At 53.6% G+C, this 26,568-nt stretch overlaps 7 protein-coding genes across 7 annotated transcripts; 4 read left to right on the forward strand and 3 right to left on the reverse strand.

Moving 5' to 3' along the window:
- Positions 1-492: 492 nt before the first annotated feature.
- On the forward strand, positions 493-1,942 carry UCRPA7_2713 (putative 3-ketoacyl- thiolase protein; the record flags this gene model as incomplete). Its single annotated transcript, XM_007915276.1, has 4 exons — positions 493-499; positions 562-647; positions 721-1,082; positions 1,144-1,942. 4 exons carry the CDS (start codon positions 493-495, stop codon positions 1,940-1,942), a joined length of 1,254 nt encoding a protein of 417 aa, XP_007913467.1.
- Positions 1,943-2,244: 302 nt separating this feature from the next.
- On the reverse strand, positions 2,245-3,764 carry UCRPA7_2714 (putative ornithine cyclodeaminase mu-crystallin family protein; the record flags this gene model as incomplete). The annotated part of the gene is made up of 3 exons (XM_007915257.1): positions 2,245-2,671; positions 2,728-3,472; positions 3,524-3,764. The coding sequence occupies 3 exons, from the start codon at positions 3,762-3,764 to the stop codon at positions 2,245-2,247; spliced, it is 1,413 nt and encodes a 470-aa protein (XP_007913448.1).
- Positions 3,765-5,052: 1,288 nt separating this feature from the next.
- On the reverse strand, positions 5,053-5,775 carry UCRPA7_2715 (putative carbonic anhydrase protein; the record flags this gene model as incomplete). Its single annotated transcript, XM_007915267.1, has 2 exons — positions 5,053-5,655; positions 5,755-5,775. The coding sequence occupies 2 exons, from the start codon at positions 5,773-5,775 to the stop codon at positions 5,053-5,055; spliced, it is 624 nt and encodes a 207-aa protein (XP_007913458.1).
- A 1,747-nt stretch (positions 5,776-7,522) lies between these two features.
- Positions 7,523-8,672, reverse strand: UCRPA7_2716 (putative 60s ribosomal protein l8 protein; the record flags this gene model as incomplete). Its single annotated transcript, XM_007915294.1, has 4 exons — positions 7,523-7,723; positions 7,781-8,290; positions 8,351-8,422; positions 8,670-8,672. 4 exons carry the CDS (start codon positions 8,670-8,672, stop codon positions 7,523-7,525), a joined length of 786 nt encoding a protein of 261 aa, XP_007913485.1.
- Positions 8,673-11,756: 3,084 nt separating this feature from the next.
- Positions 11,757-15,199, forward strand: UCRPA7_2717 (putative histone acetyltransferase protein; the record flags this gene model as incomplete). The annotated part of the gene is made up of 2 exons (XM_007915269.1): positions 11,757-12,441; positions 12,600-15,199. The coding sequence occupies 2 exons, from the start codon at positions 11,757-11,759 to the stop codon at positions 15,197-15,199; spliced, it is 3,285 nt and encodes a 1,094-aa protein (XP_007913460.1).
- A 1,415-nt stretch (positions 15,200-16,614) lies between these two features.
- On the forward strand, positions 16,615-18,461 carry UCRPA7_2718 (putative enth domain-containing protein; the record flags this gene model as incomplete). Its single annotated transcript, XM_007915278.1, has 4 exons — positions 16,615-16,687; positions 16,759-16,828; positions 16,888-17,108; positions 17,164-18,461. 4 exons carry the CDS (start codon positions 16,615-16,617, stop codon positions 18,459-18,461), a joined length of 1,662 nt encoding a protein of 553 aa, XP_007913469.1.
- Positions 18,462-19,834: 1,373 nt separating this feature from the next.
- UCRPA7_2719 (putative nucleoporin nup189 protein) lies at positions 19,835-26,251 on the forward strand (the record flags this gene model as incomplete). Its single annotated transcript, XM_007915301.1, has 4 exons — positions 19,835-19,937; positions 20,344-24,023; positions 24,475-26,088; positions 26,141-26,251. 4 exons carry the CDS (start codon positions 19,835-19,837, stop codon positions 26,249-26,251), a joined length of 5,508 nt encoding a protein of 1,835 aa, XP_007913492.1.
- Between the last annotated feature and the right edge of the window lie 317 nt (positions 26,252-26,568).

The raw sequence follows: 26,568 nt of genomic DNA on the forward strand, positions 1-26,568 counted from the left end.
AGACGGCGAATGAAGCAGCAAGCGGCGCATTTTGGGGGTGTGTTGGCATGTGAAAGAGAGCCTCTGCGCCCGCTGAGAAATCTGTTAGGGTGAAATCCCCACTGCATGCGGGTGGCGCTAGGGCGGATTGCATCTCGGCGTGCTACTGGCCAGCGGTCCTCCCCCGCCAATGCCTCGGCACGGCCTCTGAGGTGAGCACCAAAGCACCGAGAGGGCAGCTGGCAGCAGGGCAACCTTGCCGTTCATACATACCAACTAAGTAAAAGTGAAAAGACACGCCCTCCTCCTGCTCTTGTCTCTCGTCAGACTTCCCGAGGTCATCTTTCTGCTTCCTCCTTCTCCTCTAGATATTCAACACCGCCGTTTTAACTAAGATACCCTTCCGTGCGTAGTAAACATCACGGAAACCACCTGCGACTCGACTCGAACTACCTGCAGTCCCTTCTGTCTATCTATCCTCCTCCCTCATCCTCCAACACAGACACGTTCACAATGGGTGGTAAGTGGCATCGACCTTGCCTTCTGCTCGCAACAAAAGACTAACCTCGCAACCCTCGGCAGCTCTCGACAGATTATCATCAATTGGAAGCCAGCTGTCCAGCCCCAAGACGGGCAAGGACAAGCTGCTGGAGAAGCATCCTGACGATGTAAGGCTTACCACCCATTCCCAGGAACCGCCGGAAGTGTAGCAATAGCTAACCTCTCTTTGTTCCCGAACAGATCGTTGTGACCGCATGTCTCCGAACACCCTTCACCAAGGGCGGCAAGGGCGGCTTCAAGGACACCGCCGCTGCCGACCTGGTCGCTGGTGCCCTGAAGGGCCTCATCGAGCGTTCCAAGATCGACCCCAGTCTGGTTGAGGATATCTGCGTGGGTACCGTCCTCGCACCCGGCGGCGGTGCCACCGAGATGAGGGCAGCCTCCCTCGTTGCCGGCTTCCCCGAGACCGCCGCCGTGCGCACGCTCAACCGCCAGTGCTCTTCCGGTCTCCAGGCCTGTGTCGACGTGGCAAACCAGATCAAGGCTGGCATGATTGAGGTCGGTATTGGTGCTGGTGTCGAGAGCATGTCAACACAGTATGGGTAAGAGCTACAGCCTTTCCTGGACCATCCTATGATAGACTACTGACGCTTTTGCCTATAGCCCTGGCGCCGTGACAGAGTTCTCTGAGCTTCTTGAGTCTCATCCTGAGGCTGCCAACTGCAAGGTGCCCATGGGCGTCCTGTCCGAGCAGATGGCACAAGACCGAAAGATCTCCCGCGCATCCCAAGACGCCTTCGCCGCCTCCTCCTACCAGAAGGCCGCGGCGGCGCAGCAGGCCGGTCTCTTCAACGAGGAGATCCACCCCCTGAAGGTCAAGTTTGAGGACCCCAAGTCCGGCGAGACCAAGGAGATCGTGGTAAACAAGGACGACGGCGTGCGGCCCGGCGTGACGGCCGAGTCACTCGGCAAGATCCGGGCGAGCTTCGCCAAGGACGGCAGCATACACGCAGGTAACGCCTCGCAGATCAGCGACGGCGCCGCGGCGGTGCTGCTGATGAAGCGCAGCACGGCGGAGCGACTGGGCCAGGCCGTGCTGGGCAAGTTCGTGGCCGCCAGCGTCGTGGGCGTCGCGCCGCTGCTGATGGGCATCGGCCCGTGGAAGGCGATCCCCAAGGTCTTTGAGCTGACGGGCATCACCAAGGACGACGTCGACATCTTCGAGATCAACGAGGCGTTCGCGTCGCAGTGTCTGTGGTGCGCCAACGAGCTCGGCCTGCCCATCGAGAAGATCAACCCCAAGGGCGGCGCCATCGCCTTCGGCCACCCCCTCGGCTGCACGGGCGCCAGGCAGGTCTCCACGCTGCTGTACGAGCTGCGCCGGCGCGGCGAGAAGATTGGCGTTACTAGCATGTGCGTCGGCACGGGCATGGGCATGGCGGCCGTGTGGGTCGCGGAGTAAATCTGATGTTGGGGGAATGGGGGGAGAACTTGATGTAATTCTTTCAACATGTAGCATTATTCATTATGTGAAACGGCTAGAAATCAAGTCAAGAAGAAGACTGTCCTGCCTCCTCTGCTTTATGCTATGAAGTGATGTCCTCTATTCTCTAAACGCGTTGAATCATTCCCGCCACGCAGGGCTGGGCCTTGCCTCCCTTTTCATAGATACGGCACGCTTCATTGCCTGCCTTCCTTCTACTTTAACTCCACCGATGGGAAGCTGTCCGACATGGTCGGCTGCAGAGCCGGGCGGTGGCTCTCCTAGAACCCCTCTATATGACTCCCGATGCCCCTGTCCTTTGCGAAGCGGATGAGGTCCATGCCGACCGTCAGGTCCATGAGCCCGAGCCCGACGCTCTTGTAGACGACGTTTCCGTACGTCAGCCACCGCGCCAGATGGTCATCCTTAGTCTTCTGGCGCTCGGACGACGACGGGCCCTGGCTGGACGACCGTCTGTGGAAGAAGCCGCTGTTGCTCCGCCGGTGCGGCGAGGATGTCCTGCTTGGGGATGCCGGCGTCTCGGACCCGGACGTCGAGCCGAACACCGTGGACATGGACGAGGGATTGGAGCTGACCTCTAGCTTGTCGAAGTCGGCGCTGAGGTTGCTGCTGCTGTTGAGGCTGCTGGCGTCTGACATCTCGCTCTCGTCTTGTCGGATTCTATGCAGCATGACGAGCTCGCCGAGTCTGGTTTGTCTCGTGTCAGTATATCTGTGGCCCTCAGTGTGAAATATCATACGCACTCTACGAGTTGTTTCGGCGAGAGCCCCGCAGAGATGATCTCTCCTGCCTCGTGCATCGCCCCGTCCAGCGTGTCGACGATGATGACACCGCCCTCGGGCGCATGCTTGTGGTAGTGGCGATGTGCGCCGTCATGTGTCTTCGTAGCCTGCTGGAGAAGCTCGACGGGGAGCTCGGCCATCTCGGGCGTGTAACTCCCCACAGCGACGATGAGACGGCCCTTCTTACGGCCCTCGTGGTTGGTCAGGACGCTGGCGTCGAACAGGGCCTGCGTGCTGGGCGTGCAGCAGAAGATGACGTCCGCGGCGCGGATCTGCTCGCGCTGGAGGCGCTGGTACTCGCCGTAGCCGGGGGTCAGGATGCTGAAGGTGGCGTCCTTCCAGCCCTCGCGCTCCTTGATGTGCGCGGGCGTGCTGTAGAAGCGCTGCAGGATCGTCTTGCAGTTGTCGCTGAAGCGGCGGTTGATGATGTTGACGTGCTTGATCGTGCTGCCGCGCTCCATCAGCGCCAGCCGGACGTGCCAGAAGGCCTGCTCGCCGCACCCGAACACGGTCAGCGTGTGCACCCGCTGGCGCTTGACCAGCAGGCACGCCGACGCCAGGGCCGTCCGGAAGGCCGTCAGCGTGCTCGCGTGCAGGATCCCCACCGGGGCGCCGGTCTCTGAGAAGAGGGTGATGGCGCCTGTGGGCCGGACATTTGGTTTTGTGTCTTTTGCGTCCTTGCTTTGGGGAGGGCTGAGTGTTATGACTAGGTATATGTTAGGCCATTGTAGGATATAAATAAAGTTATAAGCCTTACCTTTGATGCCGACACCAACAGTGCTACATGACGGCATGAATAGAGTGGTCGTCCCCGTCTTTGCAGAGGAGATAGTTGTGCGATGCGGTTGGTGAATATATCCATCCTCGATCGACTGTGTGCCCGTCGAATACTCATGAAGCGCCGACTTCAGCGAGTTGCGAAAGCCCTCGAGTTCATCCGCGGTCAGGTTCTCCAGAAGGGCCCTGATCTGGACGTCTGTGAGGACAGACAGAGACATTTTGTCGATACGTAAGCTGCCCAGACGCCACTCTCTTGGCCGGAGTGCTTAGTATGACGGAAGGTGGAGATGGAAGCTCTTGTCGTCAGGAGGACAAGAGAGCTTGATTTCTTCGATGGCGAGTCAAGTAGAGGAGCCAAGCCCAGGCGGCACTTTTAGATGGGGCCAGATGGATATATATAAAAAGAGGAAGCTTTCACGTTCCCTCTCCCCGACCTTAGCTCACGAGACAATTCGGAAGTTGATAGATGTCTAGGCATAGATAGCTATGTATACGGGGGCTAAAGGACCGGGTGATATATCCAATGGCCGATGGCCAGTCAAGGCCAGTCTAGATGCCAAGATGGAGCCCCTCGCGTAAAGGGCTTTTGGACAAGAAGGAGGACCGAAAATCTAGCAGGTCTAGTCCAGTCAGCCCACCACGGATCTTCCCTATAGCGTAGTAAAAGCGATCTGATTACGTCACTGCGATGGCGTGTGTTGTTTGTACGAAGTCGCCAAAAAAACTGGAACCGCCGGAATCCAGTCTGAATTATCTCCCGTCTCCCGTCCCCTATTGACTCCCGTCAGGATGCCCGGCGTGCAACTTACTCATCGGCTCCGAGCCGGAGCTTATTGTGGGCAATCGCGATGGAGGGGCAGAGAATCGAGGCGTAGCGGGGTTAAGTCTGCTAAAGGTCTGGATCGGCGGGGTTGGCTCGGGGTCTTCGGCCTTCGCAACGGTTATGTTAGCCAATGCCATCACAAGGAGACCCTTCACAATCAACCATTGAATCCTGTTGTGCTAAAGGCATGATAAGAGGGTTCGTTGTCTCTCACCAGAGGAGGAGGAGGAGGAGGAGGAGGAGGAGAAATCATGTTGAGCTCTTGGCAAAGCACATACCTGTGAAGCAGATGAAGAATGATGTTGTTTTCAGTTGGAGACTGGCAGGCTACAGCCTGAGTTGATTCCAGATTGATTTGAGATGATATCCTATTTTGATGGTTCGTGACTTAAAACAAATTCCTGAGCCCAAGGCTTTCCGTTCATTTCCAATTTGATATGACCTCCCAACGACACGCTGAACATTTCGTAAGAAAACACTTTCCAATCCCGCTAGGTAGTCATCATGATGTGATGCTGTAACAATGATCTCCGTACTCCAAATAGAGGCACTGCCTCAATCAAGTATGTAGGTGGGTATGAGTATGTATGTGTTCCAAACACCAGTCGCTCCGTCGCCATATTTACGCCTCGTAAGTCTCTGTGACGCCTTACTTGAGTAGTCCCCGTTTCCCGTTTTTCGCCTCATTGCGCAGCCATGGATGCATTCCCGCCCCGGAAGACAAGCGTGGCATGCTTGCCTCGGACAATCTCCTCTCCACCCGGGATGCGCCCCTTCAGCGCAGCGTTGCCGACTCCCAGGTCTCTAATGCGGCCGCTGCCAATGTCAAATAGACATCCGTGGACCTCGAGCCCCCGGTCGCGGATCGCATCCTGCACCGTGAAGTTGGCCATGAGCACCTTGACGCCCGCCTCGACGTTGAGCTCGGCGATGCGGATCGCGCGGGCCTTGTCATCGCGGATGGAGTTCAGCTCGTCAGAGTGCGAGTACCGCACCGCCTTCAGGGGCGTCAACCAAGTGTCAAGGACACCGCCGACCCGTGAGTCCGAGAGCGCTGCCGCGGCACCGCCGCAGCTCGAGTGGCCGCACAGCACGACGTGCTTCACCTTGAGGTGGGCGACGGCGTACTCAATCACGGCGGAGGTGTTGATGTCCGTGGGCGAGATGATGTTGGCGATGTTGCGATGCACAAACACGTCGCCTGGCTGCAGGCCGAGGATCGTCGTCTCCGGGCACCGGGAGTCGGAGCACCCGAGCCAGACTGCGTCGGCGCCGGTGTCGTTAGCCTGACTGGATTCCCCACTGTTTTGGTGGTTTTGGTGGTTTGGGCGGCGGGAACAAGAAAGTGTCTAGAGCTTAATCTAAGAAAGTCTTTCTTAACTTACGAATTGTAGGAGCTTGGCCATTGGCGAGCTTGGGAAAGAATTGAGGATTCTGATGAGCCTTGTATCCCGCCCACGCTGAGTTGGAGCTCAGGGCGTACTGGAAGGTATCCTCTGTAATGCGCAGAAGAGTGGTCAGTCTCACCGCTCATTTCAGAGACTCAATTGAAACTAACCAGTGTGCGCCATTGTTAAGATTAGACAACAGATTAACTCTCTATCTCTCTGCACAGCGACAAGACAGAGCCGGCGGGGGAAAAGGCGAGATTAGAGAAAATTATATGCAAAAAAATCGAACCAGGCTCAGCCAACTCGATTTTCGTCCAGCGAGGGATTTTTCGGGCGAGTCTGCTCAGCGGGATTTGGGGTATCTGTCGACAGATGAGGTGTTGTCGCTGCGCTCCTCGCGGCAGGTCTATTCGGGGATGGCCGAGTAAGCCAACAAATGCCGACTGAAGGCGAGCGATGGTCCCTTTTTGTCTCGCAGAGAACGGAACGGACCTCTGATCCTTCAGAACGGGAATTCAAAGAAATGAAGCCAAGAGCTGGGGGAAGGAGCAGGATAATCTCGGTCTCAGTAGAGCAGCTCTTGGCGAGTGGGTTGTTATATTGTGCACGAGGCGGGCGACAGAGTTGTTGTCTCTCAACAGTGGACTTTAAAGAGACAATCACGAGGAGAAGCTGAACTGGGGGCACACTGGCGTCTGGCCTGGGCACCGGGGGAAGGTAGGCTAACTTTAGCGGAATGCCCGGAGTTGACAAGGGGGTCAAGCCAGAAGCCAGGGGTGTGATTATGGGAGAGAGAGATAAACGATGAGATATCCATCTGGGATATGGGCATCTCAAACTCACCCCGGATGCTCACCTTAAAAACGTTTGGGATGAAACGCGTCAGTGTGCCGTCCAAACGGGGATGAGGCTGTCTTGTGCGAAACTCCAGGACCGGAACGAAATGCAGTCTCCCGCCTCTTGAGCTCTATCTAGATATCTACCCCGGCTCGCTACAGCACACGAGCTGGGAGCTGGACAACCGGCGGGTTCCCACTTACCACCGTGACCCCCGGTACATGTGCCTCACGCAAGTGTTGAGGCGAGAGGAGAGAAAAGCTTGGACTCTTTTCGCCAACGAAATCTCTCAAACACAACACGCCTGCTATGTGACTGACCCTTTTTTTCTCTTATCACTCGACGATCATCCACTCACAACCCCTGCCGTCTCTCTGGAACCCCCATGGAAAGGCGTCGTATTTGAATCAGTGCCTGTTTTGCCCTGTGAAAGAGTCGCTGCTGCGCATCAATCTTGGAAAGACAGGCCGCGAATCAAGTGCCGGTCTTTGCCCAGGCGTCGCCCAGGCCCCTTGTGTGATGCCAGCCCGTCGGCATCAAAGTGTACCTTACCCCGGCTCGGGCCATCACTCTTAGCCAGCTCGGCTCAAATTTAACATGTCTTAAATCACAGGGCGATCTTTCAATGGTGTCGCATTGCCAGGAGGTCAATCACTGCGTTTGCACTCCTCGCGTATCTACCAGTCTGGGCAATTTGTTCCAGTGCGACCGCCACGCGTTTGGCAGAGGACGGACAAGTTACATTGTGTCACGTAGAAGGAAAAAAAAGTCATCACGAAGCAGGAGTAGTAGCACATATCTCATAAGCGAAGTCTTGGCATCAAAGGTCAAGCAATCCCATTGTGCCCATATGCATCGTTTTGGTATTTCCATACGCCGTAAAGTGCGACCAAGAGTGACCCTTCCACCGTGATTAAGAGACAATTTAGACCTTGATGGCGGACTCCAGAGCCTTCTTCTTCTTCTCGGTCTTCTTCTGGGCCTTGGCGCCCATGATACCGCCACCCCAGTGTTTGCGAGCACCCTCGCTCTCAGCCAGGTAACCGTCCTTGATGGCAGACACCAGCTTGGACAGCTCGCTCTTGTCCTCAGATCGGACCTCGGTCAGGGCCAGGACGGCAGCGGTCTGATGAGGCATGTTAGTATAATTCCAGCCACTTATGACATCTGCAAAGCATCGTACCTTCTTGTGCACGACAGTGCCGAGTCTGGCCTTGCCCTTGATGATGGCGTATGGGACGCCCATCTTGCGGCAGAGAGCGGGCAGGAAGATAACCAGCTCAATGGGGTCAACGTCGTTGGGGATGAGGACCAGGGAAGCCTTCTTGTTCTCGATCAGACCAACAACGTGGTTCAGACCGTACTTGGCAACGTAGGGCTTCTTGCTGACATCCTCCTTCTTCTTGCCCTCCTTGATGGCGGTAGCCTCCTTAAGCAGGCGCTCCTTCTTCTCGGTCTTGGTCTCGGGGCGGTACTTGTTAAGCAGCTTGAAGGCCTGGGCAGCGGTGTTCTTGTCGAGAACGTGCTGGAACTGGGAGATGGCGGGAGGCACCTTCAGGCGCAGGTTGAGGATCTTCTTCTGGCGCTGGAGACGGATGTACTCGGGCCACTTCACCATGCGGGAGAGGTTTCGTCGGGGTTGGATGTCCTGGCCAATACCGAAGTTACGGGGCCTCTTCTCGATGAGAGGATTCTACACATTTTGGTAAGCTTGAGGCGAGCGGGGAAGGGAATGAAGGGATTTCCAACTCACCTTGGGAGCCTTCTTGCCGGCCTTGGAGGCAGGGAAGGGGGCCGGGGCGGCCTTCTTTCCGGACTTGGGAGGCTATCATGGAGAAAAGAAGACATCAGTAAATGTGTTTCCATTGACTGCAGTCTTCCTTGAACTCTAAAGAGCTTGCGAGGTGGCATTTCTGCAGCACCATCGCGACACTCAAGCCAAATCTTCACCTGTGTCCGCTAGGGACAAGCAGGCGGAATTGGTGCATCTCGATAAATCGAGAGCATTCAACATAAAATCAATGCGCATGAGGCGCAAGATCAAAAAATAAATCCAAATATCAAATGCTTACCATGGTGACTGTGGTGGTCGACTCGGGTCGTTAGGAAAACTGGTTGTCTCGACCTTGAGAGGATTGGAAGAGAGGCACAAAATCTAGAAAATTTCTGTGAGTTTTGGTAGGGTTTTCGTGGGCAGGTGCTAGGAACCTAAAGATGGTCTAACAGCCACTAACTAGAATTGGTGTTCGACTCGGGTTTTGATAATTATTTACGTTAGTGCTTATGCGAGGTAGTAATTGCCAGAGCACCTGGTGGGGGTTTGATGTGTAAACGGCGCTAGTGACCTAGCTTTGTTTGGACTTTTTCTCACGTGCCGATCCAAGTGACATCCAAAAGCCTCCTCAAGAGGGATGACTCTTGTTTGCGGAAGAACAAGAGACCCTCAGTCATTCGTGTTTCTTATACCCTTACGGAATGCATATGCTCCTTATAGTAATATGAAATCATAACGGGTGCTATTCATAGAGCGTTGCACAGATACTTGGTCTCAATCGGCCAGCGAGCGCAACATGGCTCCGGCACTCTGTGCCAACTGCAAGACTGAGCGAGCGCTCATCAAGCGACCTAAAAACCACCAGAAACTTTGCAAAAAGTGTTTCATACAAGTCTTCGAAGATGAGGTTCATCACACGATTATATCATCAGGCCTGTTTTACCGGGGAGAGAAGGTGGCTATCGGAGCATCAGGTGGCAAAGATTCTACAGTGCTGGCTTCGGTGATGAAGACGCTGAATGAGCGTCACGATTATGGCCTGGACTTGGTTCTTCTAAGTATAGATGAAGGAATCAAAGGCTATCGAGATGACTCACTAGAGACTGTAAAGCGAAACGCAGTTCAGTATGAGATGCCCCTGAAGGTTGTTGGATACGATGAACTTTACGGCTGGACGATGGACCAAGTTGTCGAAACTATTGGCAAGAAAGGCAACTGCACTTATTGCGGAGTCTTCAGGAGACAGGCTCTGGACCGCGGCGCGAAAATGCTCGGGATCAAGCATGTCGTAACCGGACACAATGCGGACGATGTAGCAGAAACTGTTCTGATGAACCTTCTCAGGGCTGATCTATCACGTCTGTCTCGAGCTACAAATATCATAACGGGAGATGCGAATTCGGACGTCAGACGGAGCAAACCTTTGAAGTACTCATACGAAAAAGAAATCGTTTTGTACGCTCATCACAAGAAACTCGACTACTTCAGCACCGAATGTATATACAGCCCGGAAGCATTCAGAGGGAGCGCTAGGAGTCTAATCAAGAATCTCGAGAAAGTTCGCCCAAGTGCGATATTAGATATTGTCAGGAGTGGAGAGGATATGGCCAGACTAGTTCCTGGCCAGCAAGCGGACGCCTGCGCCTGTAAGGGTAAGCCGGCTCAAATAGCAGAACAAGCGGACGATGAAGTTAGCGGATGCGGTTCACCAAACGGACGGACACCAGGAGGAGAAATGGCTGCTATGGAGGCGCAATTGAGACAGAATGAGGCTGCGGAAGAAGGACTAGAGATTGATGTCACAGCGGCGGTGCCAATAAGGAAGGCGAATGACAACAGAACAAAGCCCCAAGACCTGCCTGTACGAAATCGGGCAGGGGCAAAGAAGCCGGTGATTGCGAAACAGGTCCTTGGTAGATGCGAGAGGTGCGGGTACATGTCAAGTCAGGCCATTTGCCATGCTTGCGTACTCTTGGAAGGGTTGAATAAGAACCGACCAGAGATCCAAATATAGGGATCAAGAAGGTCGCAATAGAAACAACAATGAACAATGTAAAACGAGAGAGACTTTGTTTGATGTTATATGCAAATGTTATTGAGTTTCTCCGCTACTCTGTATAATGTACATCTCGCTATAGCGGTAGCGGTATGCATTGCGCATTCGCGGCGCTTGCTCGTTGTTCTCTTGCGTTTCTGCCTCCAATTCCCAGAATATTTCCTCATGACATTCGCTTCTCGACCTAGAAGATTGTTAGATATTTCCACGACTGGTACTGCTCGAGGACAAGACATACTCTCCAGGGGTTGTTTAACTCGAAGCCAGGTGGCGCATTGGGACTGTCTGATTGACCTCGTAAGAGTCCTGTGAGCCTTCGGTCGCGATCCATCACTATAGCAAGAATGATTAGTCTTTGAACGATGCTCGACGTTGGCTTTCGGTAATCGTACTTTGCTATGACAGGGTTAGCGGAGGTCATGAATGAACTCATACTGGAGAACACTGACTCTATCCCAGGCATCTATTGAGCGTCTCGCCCTCTTTCCACCGTTCTGCATATTCCTGAATTTAGACAACCCGGCGCCGGTCACGCCAAACATCTGCACAGCTTAGTTTGCATCTTCAACACGGCTATTTGGGCGACCTCACGGCTAGGATGATCCCATAGGGAATCAGCGTCTCGAATGGGACAGGCATCGTGTCTTCTCGGAGAAGCTGCGCAATTGATTAGTTCGGAATATCAGATTTATCTTCTAAATGTATTGTAGCATACTCAGAACAATTTGTAGAGGTTGTGTTGCTGTCGACGAGGAGTTTCTTTTGCTTCAATTAGAGCTCACGGGATTGGAGGAAGTCGGGACAATCGAGAGAATAGTGATGCCTGAGGCTGGACAAAATCCTAGGAGACCGTTCCACCTCCGATGACTAAGAAGTCTGTACCACACCAACGAGCAGTTGGCTCGAACCCCCAGACGACCGCAATGCGACCTGGTGATAAACGAAGCTCAATCAACCCCCAAACCTGACTTAAAACAGTGGATCGATAGTGTTCACGCGTCTATTGACTTTCTGACTACATCTACGTCGGAAACACCTCAGATTTGAACGTCCTCGATGCTGAAGTTGCGCGTCTAGACCTTCTGTAACCCCTTGGCGGCGCTTGACTACCTTCAATGCCTTGCGCAAACCCATATTCCGAATCGCCTGTTCGCAATCGAAGTCCTACTCAACCACTTGCCTAACAAATTCGCGCGACCGAATAGCGTCGGTTATGAGGCCGAGGCTCACTGTTCTCTCCAGCGTATGAGCAGTGGGGCTGGGGAAACTTCGACCGCGATTCAACTGCGACATCGTGCTTAGAAAGGGGTGTCGGCTAAATTGAACAACATGGCTAGCGCGCAGCTTATGGAAGAAGAGCTCCAACAGAGCGTGATGGTCTCGGAAGAGGATGCAGAATATGATGAAGACGAAGTCAATGGCGATGTGGGCGAACACAATCAGGCTAGCTTCGAGCTGAACTCCAAAATAGATCTTGGCGCAACCCCCGATCAAGGCAATGCCGAGGATGAGGAGCTCGAGACAAACGAGGACGGAGACGAGGAAGGCTTAGAAGATGCAGAAGGGGAGGAAGATGACATCGATGGAGATGCGGTATCCGACGAGGATGGCGACAATGACGAGGACGCCAATTTCGAGGAGGACGCTGAAGGCGAAGACGATGATGAGGTTACTATCATACCAGTAACAGGGAAGGGCATCCCAAGCATAGAAGGGGACGAAAGTAGTGCAGGAGGTGAAAATGACGATGAAGGGGTCGGCGCCGTTAAAATAAAGCCAGGCGAGACGGACGAGGAAGAAGAAAGTGACAGCGAGAGTGAGGTTTCTGAAGTTGTAAGCGACGCAGAATCGGATGAGGCTGAGGAATGGGAAGCTGCCGCCGAAAATGAAGATGAGGATGATGAAGATGAGGCAGCGCCTTCGAACACCTGCATGTTTTGTAAACAGGACGAGGACAACGATCCCAGCGAGGAGTTCGAAACCTACCTGACTTGCTCTGGCTGTGGAGAAAATGGTACGTCGTCTGATCTTAAGCAATATTTTGAACGCGTCAATCTGACTCAACCAGCCCATCAACAATGCGCACGAGACAACAAAGCTCTTGGAGAAGGCGACAGTAAGCTATTCCCCACGCCGTCGCACACAAATTAATTAGCTGCTGACATCTTCAAGGTATTGAGACCTGGAAGTGCCTTGACTGCGCCGCGTCTTCCTCGGACGGTGGCTCTGTTCTTGACGATACTGAGGTGAACGGGGTCGTAGACGCTGATGAAACTCCGGCTGCGAGAAGGGCTACTGCACCTAAGCTTGCTAGAGACCTGCTACCATCCCAACGTGGTGCCCCCAAGCCAGATTCGCACTCAGTCTTTAATCAGCTTGTCCTTGATGAAGATCCTATGGATGGTTCTCGTGTTTTGAGGAAACGAAAGACCTCATCCGCAGAGGCCGATGAGCACGTCATGAGCCTACGAAAGCGACGCAGGAGCACTGGCGACGAGGTCAGCAACGATGGCGCCGCCAGTGCTGAAGAAGCTGTCAGGCCGCGTTCGGCAAGATCTCTTCGACTGAAGATCTCCACGAATGCGCCTGCCACTATTGTTAAGAAATCCCGCACATCTCTCGTGATGAGACTACGCGTTAACCCATCAGAACTGAAGCAAATATTGTCCAAGCCGCCAGCTGGGTTGAAGAAGCGCACAACTGCCTCTAGGCCGTCTCGGCCAAGCACTAGCAGGAGCGCGGTTCATGTGGGAAATGCTACAACAGCGACCGCCCCTTTTGTCTCCACGAGCTACTCACAACCATTCTACTCGTTCTTCGATAAAGACATGGATGAGCTGAAAGGGAAACCATACGGCGGCATTTTGAACGATGCCGAGGCTGACACATCCAAAACACTACCCACGAACGATGACCGCCGACGTTTTGACGAGGCAAAACAAAAGGCTGAAGAAGAATGGAGACAAAGATTGCTGTCAATGCAGGCAGAACTCGATGTTCCTGTCAAGAAGTCAAAGAAGGCCGCTGGTCCTGCCAGCCAGATTGAATGCATAGAATTTGGTGGATGGGAGATTGACACCTGGTATGCAGCACCTTACCCCGAAGAGTACAGCAGAAATCGGGTTCTCTACATCTGCGAATTCTGTCTTAAGTACATGAATTCGGATTACGTTGCATGGCGGCACAAGCTCAAGTGTCCGGCGAAGCATCCTCCCGGAGACGAAATTTATCGTCATGGCTCGGTTTCAGTGTTTGAGGTGGACGGTCGCAAAAATCCGGTCTATTGCCAGAATCTTTGCTTGCTCGCGAAGCTATTTCTAGGCTCGAAGACGCTCTACTACGATGTCGAGCCTTTCCTATTTTACGTCCTTTGCGAGTTCGATGATCTTGGCTACCACTTTGTCGGATACTTCTCCAAGGAAAAGCGAGCTAGCAGCCAGAACAACGTCTCATGCATCCTGACATTACCAATACACCAACGAAAAGGCTATGGAAACTTGCTCATTGACTTTTCCTACCTTCTTACCAGGGTTGAGCAGAAGACAGGCTCTCCCGAGAAACCTCTCTCGGATATGGGCCTTGTATCATATCGAAACTATTGGCGATTGATCATGTGTCGATACCTCCTTGAGCATGTGCCGGAGAACAAGGCAGAGTCGAAGGGCCTGAGCATTAAGGACATATCCGATGACACGGGTCTCACAGCAGACGACGTTATATCGGCACTGGAAGGTCTAAGATGTCTTGTTCGAGATCCCCAAACGGAGCTCTACGCTTTCAGAGTCGACCTGGAATACTGCAAGCAGTACGTTGCCAAATGGGAGTCCAAGAACTACGTTACCCTGGACCCAAATGCGCTCACCTGGACCCCGTATGTAATGGGCAGAAGCAATGCTACGAATTTCGAACTAGGCCCTGCCATGCATGCTATCGCTCCCCGAGAAGAGGATGAAGAGCAAAAGGCTGTGGAGGCCGTGGCGGAGAGTTTGGTCAACGGCAATACCACGATAGTCAAGACAGAGACGAACGGGGATGTCGCCGTCCCTGCGATAGAAGCAGACTCTATTGTGATTGAGTCGACTGAGCCTAACGAAACTGGAGATGAGCCCGCTCTTGAAAACGGAGTGGAGCCACTGAAGAACGGTGCTTCCGTGGAAGGACAAGCTGCGGACCATACACAAACAGGTTCCGTTAGTGACGACGACGATTGGGTTTCGGCGTACAAGGACATTCCTCCGACCCGATTTGCGGTATACCCTCCGCTCAGCAGCTCGAGGCGTGTCGACCGGCCCCGTCCGAGTGTTGCCCGGCCCGCACTGTCCCGAACGGCGAGTGCGCCGCGACCCAAGGCCCGACGTTCGACGGGTAGCGCAAGACGACTCACAGTGTCCAAGCCTAAGAGCAGCGGCAGTCGTCGCAAGACAGGTGGTACCGGCCGGGGCCCAGGTCGGTGGCCGAAGGGCACTAAGAAAAGCGACTACGGTAACGCCGATAGTGGCCCTGGTTTACCACCGGGATGGGTCGCGGAAAGGAATCGTCTTGCCGTTTCATCTGGTCCAAAGAAGACAGATAATGGGGACGAGGAACTAGACGAGGACACCGTCCAGGTCAAGGCGGTCAACCATCACGGGTCTGCCTTGACCAACGGAAACAGCAAGGGCAAGGGTTCGGCAAGCTCCAAGCAGGAGAGCGACGAGGACAGCGACGGCGATGGGGATGGCGATGTCGATATGGAGGACGCAGATGCCGAAGGGGAGGATGACGATGAATAAGGGAATGGTCCGCGGACACCCAGTCTACGGAAAGGTGGCGTAATTGGCGCGTAATGGCGCTTGTCTGGCACTCAGTGTATACATATTGATTGATTAGGGTGGTGTAAGGTGTACGTGATACTTCCGATTAGAAGGGACTGCGCAAAGCTCCGGAGTGGACGATGCGTTATATATTGGTCGCGAAGATACCTACATCAATTCTATCTACATACTTGCACCTCGTCGAGCTTTGGCCTTTTGACTACCCGTGGACCTGATCAAACTTGAACAAACATAGCAAGAGGAGAATGATTAACAAGGCCTCGCTACCTATTTCGGCAACTAAAATAGCGATTGTACGAGACTTTTTAAGGTTATTGAGAGTCAGGGTTTGCGCTGCCGAACTTACTCGGGGTCCATCCATCAGGTACTGGCAGGTAGGTAGAATACGCACTCCGCGGCTAGGTACCTAGGTACAGACACGACGGAACATGGCGCACGCCATGTCATTCAATCATTCTAAGCCACGGGTGTGTGCGTCCTGCTGCCCTTTGGGGGCAAAGTCGATGAGCTGCTACTCGTAGTGGTTTAGCCTGGACTGGCCAAGCGCTGCTTCGTCATCCCCCATCGGACAGCACTTTCAATTGGGTCTTAGGCTCGGATGTGTTGGAGCAGTGGTTCAGGTTTTTTCTGGGTACGGTCCCCAGCGTAATAAGGTGAGGCAGGGAAGCTCAGGCGACTGACTGGGTGACTGAGAGACTGAGTGACAGACTTCTGGAACATCTTTCTTTCACAGCACATTGGTTTGGGGAACAGCACCGCACGGAGAGACCGGCCAGACTCTCCAACATCGTCCACCTCGCTCAGCTACAGGCAATCTTCTCCTCACAAACTCCAAATACGATCGTACCCAAAAAACGCCTGCTGCGACTCAGCGAAGCGTATTGAAGTGCGAGCATCTAAGCTGTACAGAACTGAAGGTTAGCCGGTGCGCGGCTCCCACCCAGGAATTCTGGGCTCTTTCTAGCCTGAGAGAAGCGTCCATCGGCGCTGGAACCCGCCCACTTCACTGGTACTGCACTGTCATTCTAGCGGCGAAGCTTCGCCCCTCCTTCCCAACCTCGCGGCCAGAAAGAGGCTCCCTCCATCGCATCGCACTTGGATGTGGCTGCCATCCTGCTGGTCATCTGGACAAGCATTCCATTGCGCGGAAACCTTGGAGAGGGCGTATTGATAACCCGCAGGCTGGGTGCATTGAGCGCAACGTCTTGCCTGGCTCTGTCAAAAGCAACCATCATCACCATCCTCATCTCCTAGCAGCGGTCACAGCACCTATCGCCGGTCGCTAGACCCCTAAGCCGAAACCGCCGCACCCATCTCTCGTCAACGTCACTCACCAACCTCCGTCAACCTCACACATCACCACCGCCGCCAAGATGTCGAAGGTAATGCGAAGCGTCAAAAATGTGACCAAGGGCTACTCCAGTGTCCAGGTCAAGGTCCGCGAAGGTTTGTTGGGCCAAGTCACGCAGCGACGTGGAGCGCTGAGATTGGAATCGCATGCTGACGTAGCTTCAAAGCGACGAGTAACGACCCATGGGGCCCAACGGGAACCCAGATGAGCGAAATCGCCCAGCTGACCTACAACTCGTATGTCGCCGTCCTTGAAGCTCCCTCTCCGGGTCGTGTTCTAACTTGTCTGTCTTCAGGTCTACCGAATTCTACGAGATTATGGACATGCTCGACAAGCGGTTGAACGACAAGGGCAAGAACTGGAGGCACGTCTTGAAAGCGCTGAAGGTCCTCGACTACTGCTTGCATGAGGGTTCCGAGCTCGTTGTTACTTGGGGAAAACAGAATGTCTACATTATCAAAACACTCCGCGAGTTCATATATATTGACGAGGAGGGTAGAGATGTTGGCCAGAACGGTATGGTGCCGGTGAATGCATGTGTGAGGTATTTGGGATACTAACTGAGAGGTAGTTCGAGTTGCTGCGAAAGAGCTGACCACCCTCCTCCTGGATGAGGAGCGCTTGCGCGCAGAGCGCAGTGATCGTAGAACCTGGAAGTCGCGCGTGACCGGACTCGAAGAGTTTGCGCCTTCGCACCACGAGCCACAACCAAGACGTCAACACCGAGAGAGGCATGCCGATGAGGATGATGCAGAGTACAGGCTGGCTATCGAGGCCAGCAAATACCAGGAGGAGGAGGATCGCAGGAAACGTGAGAGTCGACAGGGCGGTAACGACGACGACGATGACCTGGCCAAGGCGATCAAGCTTAGCAAGGAAGAGGAGGAGCTCCGGCGGCGAGAGCTGGAGGAGAGCAATGCAAGCTCTCTATTCGACGACACACCTGCGCAGACATCGCAGCCACAGCCGACTGGCTTCAACCAGGGCTACCAGCAGGGAAGCGGAGTCGACTTCTTCGGCAACCCGATCGACCAGAGCCAGATGCAGACTCAACCTACCGGATACATGCAACAAAACCCGTATGCTGGTTTCCAGACTCAACCAACGGGTTACCAGAATGGATATTCAAATGGATTCGGACAGCAGCAGCCCACTGGGTTCGACCCCTACGGTCAACAGGCCATGCAGCAGGCTTTCCAGCCACAGCCCACTGGCTACAACCCTTATGCACAGCAGATGCAATCCCCTCAGGTCCAGTCACCCCAACCTATTGAATCACCTGTGCAAGCTGGTAGCAACAACCCCTGGGCTTCCAACCAACAGGCTCAGGCTATCCGGCCGATGCAGACGGGCTCCAACAACCCATTCGCGCAGCAACAAGCCTTCTCGCGGCCACAGGCTTTCAAGGCGCCATCTATGCCTGCACTCAGCTCCCTACCCGAGCAGAAGACACTTTCGACGTTCAACCAAGTGCAGCCTCAGCAGACGTCATTCACCCCACCGCCACAACAGCCACAGAGGGAGTTGAGTGAGCATGAGCAGAGACTGAACGCTCTGCTCGCAGGTGGCGATGGCATGGATACCTTTGGCAACACTGGCCAGCTTCGAATACCGGCGCAGCACACTGCACCAGGAACATTCGTCAACAGTGCTGGTGCTGGTGTAAACCGGCTCACGGCTGACGCTACTGGTAACAATCCGTTCCTCCGACAGCAATTCACGGGGATGCCTACCGTCTCATACGGAGGCAACCAGATGCCGGCTGCAACCGGGCCAGCCGGTATGAACGGTTTTGGGGCACAGGGGACGAATAACCCCTTTGGTCGGCAACAGCAGCAGACGAACCAGGGTGATTTGATTCAGTTCTAGACGGCGCGACGGGTGACCAGGTCCAGTGTTTGTTGTCAGTTTTCTTCATCACCACATTACTACATACCAACGCCTCCTGCCGCGAAGGGAGTCCTCGAGGGCTCCTTATTCACATATATCCTCTAGGGTAGCATTTGTTCAATACATCTCAGTTATTGTTGGCCTTTGAATAGTGGGGTTCGAGTATAGATTTCTCCAAGCACGAGTCTGCACGTAATACTAAGGCCGTCCTTCTAGTGGTCTTACGGAGATAAGGCGTGAGTTCATCTGCGCTCTAAGGTTATGTCATACGCAAATATCAGAATATTCAGGGGTATTCCGTCTTAATCGATATTTCCAGTCGTTTCAGAATTGTTCTTCCTTTAGGAGGTCACCATTGGTTTGTAGGCTTCATATCGCTCCAGAACAAAGCGCTTCGCCTCCTTGGTTACAGCATCATCCCTTCCACGGGTTCAACCAGTGCTCACTAATGTTAAAACGGCTCTGAGTCAACATGAAGCATTTCGAGATGAATGATTTGCTGTGGTAGACGAGGCAGACTGCGAATTAGTCACATTGACTGCCATTGTCCAACCACATGCCGCCAAATGCTTTAGGCAGTGAGTTGGTAGGTGATCCACGTGACAGAATTGCTGCAGGCGGCAGGGGCGGCCTTTAGTAGGAGCCAAAAGAAAAGCGCGTGGTTGGCTCCTGCAGGCTCGCGTCGCAATCCTGCCTGAGGAAGTCGGAGGCAGTGGGTCAATGGTGCTGGGTGACCTTAGGCGGCGAGAAATAGTTAAGCTAAGGTTGGCACGCACCTTGGGTGGGCGGACGGCCACCTCACTTTAAGTACCGTGCCGTAAGTTACTAAGGCAAAATACTGACCACCTCAATTTGACTTACGCTTCCCACATTGTGTGAGAGTGAGCAAGCAAGCTGTGGGAGGAGCTTTTTCTTTTCCACACAAAGCTCCCCTCATCGGCCATCTTTACGCTTCGACATCACTCCTTCGTTACGTCTTTCTTTGTTGTCCGTTGCGGATCCGTCTGGTCACTTACGGCCTGACAATCTGCGGCTTTTCCTGCCTGCGCTTCATGCCCATCCACACATAAAAAAGTCCATTCTTCGACCTCGCCTGTCGCGAAGCAGACCAAGCTCTCGCCGCCATCATCACCATCGCGCGTGTCCCGGGGCTTGATCTATCTCTTCGCAATCATATCAGCAATCAATATTCTACCACAGCAGGGTCTCTATCGCTTTTCTCGACAACGAATTTTATCTTGACGCGTCGGCGGCGCGCACCCTCGCCGCCAGCGCACCTTCATCACCAACGGGCATCGCGATCCCACAAATCGACCTGATATCGACCACCCATACATATCCTGACCGGCGACATGTCTTTCGGCGGCGGTGGGTTCTCTGGCTTTGGCCAGCAGAACCAGAACCAGAGCTCTGGCTTTGGTGGGTTTGGTTCCAATACCAACAATACTGGTTCTGGTATGTTATACTTTTCTTCTCATCTCATTCTTTGTCCTTGCACCGTCTTGATTCTGGATGTTTCTCCCCCAATGCACTCGACCTCCAACTAACGCGATATTTCCTCCATGTCAGCCTTCGGGTCCACGAACACGACTGCCTTCGGCTTAAATAATGCGAATAATGTATCTGGCGGCTTGTTTGGTAGCACGTCTGGCGGATTTGGAAGCGGCACTGGAGGTATGGCATATCTTGATATCCAAATGGCTTCGATTCCCAGGACATGATCATTGACCTTCAAGATCATCGTGCCACTTCGTTCTCTCCCCCGCCTCGTTATCCATCTATATCCCTTGACATCTCTCGCATTCTTTCACTAATCACTTATCCCTGACTCTTATTAACTATACTAACATGCAAGCTATAGGTGCCTTTGGATCAACTCCTAGTGGCGGCTTCGGCGCTGCGAAACCCGCTTTTGGCACGACGACTACGAGCGGAGGAGGTCTCTTTGGCTCCACGACTGCTACGGCTGGCTCAAGTGGCGGCTTCGGCTCCGGTGGATTTGGGCAAAACACGACCTCGACATCATCTCCCTTCGGTGGTGGCTCTTCTTTGTTCGGGGGCAACAAGACAACAACCTTCGGGTCTACACCGGCTACCGGCACTACAGGCACCTCTTTATTCGGAGGTGGTAGCGGCGGATTCGGCACTGGTACTACGTCCGCCTTCGGCGCAACTACCAACCCAGGTATTGGTACCAACATCGGCGACCCGCCTGGCACAGCACAAGTTGCTTTCACCCCAACCATTGAGAAGGAGGTCAACAACCCCAGCCAACAGAATTCGTTCCAGAACATCCTCTTCATGGAGCCGTATAAGAAGTGGTCCAGCGATGAGCTGAGACTCGCTGACTACAATCAAGGTCGACGCTATGGTGGAAACACGGGAGGCACTGGTGCTTTTGGAGTCAGCTCAGGCTTTGGCAGCACAGGATTCGGCACCAATACCCAAAATACTACCACTGGTGGCTTCGGGGGTTCTAGCACTGGTACTACTTTGTTCGGCGCCAGCCAACCTGCCACGACCGGCTTCGGCCAGACGAGCAATACAACGAGCGGTTTCGGCGGTTCTGGAGGTGGCCTCTTTGGCCAGAATAAACCTGCGACAACGGGCGGTGGTCTCTTTGGAAGCAGCACGACTCAACCAGCACAGACTGGTGGCCTATTTGGATCCTCGTCCACGGGTGGTGGATCCGGCACCAATACCAATACCGCAAACACAGGCGCTTTTGGCTCTACAAACACGAACACTGGTGGTGGTCTTTTCGGGTCTAACACAACCCAAAATAAACCATCTGGTTTCAGCTTCGGAACAGGCAATTCAACAGGTGGCGCCTTTGGAAGCACTGGAACGCCAGGTGGTTTCGGCACGAACACAAACACAGCCACTGGAACGAGTGGTCTTTTCGGCGGTAACAATCAGCAAAGCAACACAGGAGGTGGTTTATTCGGAAACACCAATCAGCAAACTACTGGCACCACCGGCTTTGGGGGTGGAGCTTTCGGCACCCAGAACCAGCAGCAGACAGGTGGTGGACTATTTGGCAGCCAACAGAAGCCTGCCGGTGGCGGGCTCTTCGGTAATACAGGGACCCAGCAGACAGGTGGTGGTCTCTTCGGTAACACTACTTCGACACCTGGCTTTGGTCAGACTAATACTCAGCAAGCTGGTGGAGGTCTGTTTGGCAATAAGCCGGCCGCAACTACTACAGGCGGCTTGTTCGGTGGCACTAATACCGCTCAGAACAATACCGGTGGCGGACTGTTCGGTGGCCTAGGACAGAATACCCAGCAGCAACAACAGCCGGCACAGAACTCTCTCTTTGGCGGCTTGAATCAGAACCAGCAGAAACCGTCTCTCTTCGGCAGCACTACACAGTCTACCGGAGGAGGCCTTTTCGGCAATCAGAACACTCAACAGCAAGGCGGTGGGCTGTTTGGCGGCTCCATCACTCAGCAGCCACAACAGAACGCTCTACAGGGTTCCATCTTCAACACATCCCAAAATGCCCAGTCAACTCCTCAGTCCTTGACTGCTAGCATTAATGATGTTTCTGCATACGGGACTCCATCTCTATTCTCAAACCTTGGCTCTGGAGAAGTGCAGAACCCTGGACCTCTCGCTACTCCCCTGTCCGGTAAATCAACCAAGGCACGGCGTGGCTCTGTTCTGCCCCTTTGGAAGCTGAACCCGGGCTCCGCTACCAAGTTTGTGACGCCCTCCAAGAGAGGCTACGGGTTCTCGTACAGCACATATGGATCACCCGCTACGCCGTCCAGCGTGTCTAGCACACCAGGCGGCCTTGGCCAGAGCCTACTAACCGGTGGAAGCATCAGCCGCGCTCTCAGCAAGAGCATCTCCACAAGTAACTTGCGACGCAGCTACAATGTCGATGACACCATCCTAGGACCAGGTGCTTTTGCCGCCAGCTCTGGTTCTCGCTACCATGGCAACATGAGCAGTGTCAAGAAGCTGACTATTGATCGCAACATGCGCACTGACCTCTTCTCCACCCCAAACAAGGACAAGCAGAACCCCGAGTCTCTTAATGGTAGCCGGAAGCTCACGAAGAGGGTTAGCTTCGATACCAGTAATGTTGAGGCGCTCGAGAACGGATCTCAGGACAGCGAACGACCCACCCCTGAGACCTCTGCTCAGGACCTCGGGTATCTCCGACCATCCAGCGGTAATGCTGCTGTTGTTAATGGCACTAAGACTGCGACCTCTACTGCAACACCCGAGATGGAGCAAGTCAAGGGCAACGAACTCGCAGTTGTCCATGAAGAGGAATCTCCTGTTCCTGCCCCTAAGGTTACTGAGCCCTCAGATGACAAGGAGGCAGGAGCTTACTGGATGAGTCCCTCAAGAGAGGAGATTCAAGGCATGAACCGCGTTCAGAAGTCCCAGGTGTCTGGCTTCACTGTTGGCCGCGAGAATGTTGGATTCATCAGGTTCAAGGTCCCCGTCGACCTGACCTCCATTGACTTGGACAACATGATTCCCACCATTATTGACCTTCAACCTCGCTCGGCCACTGTCTATCCCAACCTCGCCAAGAAACCCCCTGTTGGCAAGGGTCTCAATGTGCCTGCAGAGATCCATCTGGAGCAATCCTGGCCCCGTGGACGTGACAAGCGAACGCCGCTAACCGACAAGAGCGGCCCGCGTTACAACAAGCACATCGACCGCTTGAAGCGCATTGAGAACACAACATTCATCAACTACGACAAGGACACCGGCGTGTGGACCTTCTCCGTTGAGCACTTTACCACATATGGTCTTGATGACGATGATGAAGACGAGACCGAGGCAGATCTCGTTGGCGACGGCCTCGCTGTGCAGGAGCCATCCACTCTTGGTTCGGGTGCCGCAGTGGATGTTTCGCCTGAGATTGACCCAGACGACACTTTTGATTTCCAACGTCGAAAGCGTCGTGCTCTTCCGGGCGCCTTCGACTACACTGAAGGTGTCTCCGACGACGAAGATGAAGAAGACATGGCTGATGACAACCAGCAGTCTTTTTTATCTGAACGCTCCGCGGGTTCTGCGTCCCATGCAGTAGTTCCAGTCGAAGACGAGAACATGGACGAAGAATATGAAGCATCCGAGGACCAAGATGCGAGTGCTTACCTTGGATACCATCCCGCCGCGGAGCAACAACTCGACTCGCCCTACTTGGACGACATGGCCGAATACGAGCCCGAAACCCCGGGAGGCATCATGAGGGCTAGAATGCGCGCAATCAAGGATTCAGCAACCCCTGCCAAGCTACAGGTCGCAGATGGTGATGACTGGATGGACATGCTCCAGAAAACCATCAGCCCCCAGAAGAGAGACCGTGCTGCTCTCAAGACACTCAACAACACCGACACCTATTACAACATGAAGGAGAGTGTCCGCGACACCATGCCGATGGCCAAGAGTCGCGTCGTGTCAGACGGTCGCGGCTTTGCAACAAGCATTGATCTCATGAATTCGTTGTTTGAAAAAGCAAGAGCTCCGGTCAAGCCTGTTACGGTTCCGGCTCCTGCCAAAGGATTTAAGGTTGGTCTTCAGCCTGTCTGCTAATTTGAGAACACCAACACATTGTCTGAGCTGTCTGGTTTGGCGTTCGGAATGACTCCTCTGTACCTACATATATGTATTCGGATCAATGAAGAAAAAAAAAACATCTTACTAAGCTTTCATTTTTTTTAGTGGCCATACAAGAGACAAAATAAAAATACGGATGAAGATGAAGCCAATATGAGCCCAGCTGATCGGGCCTATCATGACTCACTCCGACCCAGCTGGGGTGCTGACGGCACCTTAGTATTGGCAACGACTCCGAAAGTTCTGAGTCTGTCATCTCGCCGATCACTCGAGAAGGAAGGTCTCATGTCGTTGACGAAGCTCAACGTTGTATCTGAGAATCGTGATCTCCGCTTTGCCAAGTTCTCCAACGAGGTATATCATGACTGAGCTTGCCGTTCGTTTCTTTCGCTAACCAGTATAGTCTTCCGCGAAAGCTCTCAGCAACCATATTGGCTTGACCATTGTCAACCTGGTCAATGGCATTCCCACCGTCAGCTTAGGATCGATTCCCAAGTTGACTGCCTTCTTCCATGAACAGGATATGCAAAATCCTGCTAGCGTTCATGAGAAGTTAGTTTGGGAACTATCGGCCATCTTGTTCGATGAGGTTACTGCTGAGACTGGCCTGAAGGTCACAGCACAGGACGAGAGCCGAACTCGCCGCAATCTTCTCTCAACATTTTGGAAGAATCTAGTGGACGATGCATCCTCTCGATCCATTGGAATGGCTAGATCTCCCGAGGAGAAAGCTGTCGCAGCTCTCTCGGGTCATCGTGTTGCGGATGCCTGTAAATATCTCCTTGACGGCAAGAACTTCCGTCTGGCAACGCTCGTCTCTCTCATTGGCACAAACGACCAATCAAAGAGGGATATGCGAGAACAGGTAAAGGAATGGCATGACGGCAAGCTACTTTCCGAGTTTTCGGAGCCTATCCGGACCATCTACGAATTACTTGGCGGCAATGTTTGTGTTTGCGAAGGAAAGAAGGGTTCAATGGAAGATCGCATTGAAGCGTTCGTGATCTCCAAGCGTTTTGGCTTGAGCTGGAAGCAAGCTTTCGGCCTCAGATTGTGGTATGCCATCAGCGTCAATGATGACGCATCGGCTGCAGTGGATTTATTCAAGGACGATATCGATCAAGACAAGGAGACCAGACCACAACCCTGGTACACGGAACAAGGCATCCCAGGTCTGTGGGAGGATCCAGACAAAGAGCTGCGCGAGGATCTGCTATGGGGCCTTCTTCGACTATTTGCCAACGGCCAAGCTGACCTGGAGGATATTCTTCGCCCCGAAAATTCACAGCTGTCGCCTTTGGATTTCAGACTGTCATGGCAGCTTGGCCGAGCCCTGCTCGCTAGCGGCAAAGTTTCGTTTGGACAGGATGCTAATGCAAAGGCTGATGCTGTTACTCTTTCCTTCGCTAGTCAGTTGACGAACGAAGGCAGCTGGCTCGAAGCAGTCTTTGTTCTTCTCCACCTCAGCAATCCATCTGCTAGGGTCAAGGCTATCCAGGAGCATCTGTCTCGCCATGCCGGCCAACTCGGCACTGAGCAAAGTGAGAGCTTCAACACTTTGACGCAGACTCTCAAAATCCCCACGGCATGGATCTGGCAAGCCAAAGCGCTTTTCATGCGTAGTGTCAAGAAGGACCCCAAGTCTGAGGTGGTTTGTCTGCTTCGCGCTTCATCCTTTGTGGAGGCTCACAAGACATTTGCGAAGCAAGTCGCCCCTGCTGCAATCGTGGAACGGGACTATGATGGCCTCTATAACATTCTGATGGATTTCAAGGGACACGAAGACTCGATTCCGGACTGGAATCTTGGTGGGGAGATCTACAAAGACTTCTTGCAGCTTATGCATCACCGCCAGAGGGGTGTACCAGTCCCACATGCTCTCATCGACAGCCTGATGGAGGGCCTTCCCGCTATGCACGAGAATGCTCAGAGCACAGACATCACAGAGGTGGCTGCCGTTGCGGATATGGCCAACTACGTGGCCAGGGTGGTGGTCGACCTCGCCAAGAAGGGTGGTGTAAGTTGATTCGCGTCGAATTTTCCAATACTTGAGCTAACCATGGTAATAGATGCAACTTTCCAAGGTTCTTGGCCTTCCCCTGACTGAGGATGGATATCTGAAGTACTCTAACGAACTGGCCTTCGCGTATTACAAGGATGTAATGGTTGGACGCGGCTGAGTTTGCTTCGACGGACCGAACACACAAAAGGAGTAAAGGAAGAAGACTGGACAGTCTCCGCAAACAATACACGTCCCCACACTGCCCATGTCAGATAAGACCATCATGGAGGAGAGTCTTATTGTGTTATGCTGGCGGCTCTCGATACGAGACCGCCAATGTACCCCTAGATAGATGTTTATATAGTAACCACTAATCACCCACATTTACCACAATGCACTAATTGTGATGGCCCATTAACATGCCCCCCCGCCTCTGCTCGAGGCGTGCCTTTGCTGACCACTCGTTATATACTCAAGCAAGCATTACCATATATA

The sequence above is a fragment of the Phaeoacremonium minimum genome (assembly GCF_000392275.1).
Source record: "Phaeoacremonium minimum UCRPA7 unplaced genomic scaffold PA7_03_scaffold_184, whole genome shotgun sequence".
Classification (NCBI taxonomy): Eukaryota; Fungi; Ascomycota; class Sordariomycetes; order Togniniales; family Togniniaceae; genus Phaeoacremonium; species Phaeoacremonium minimum.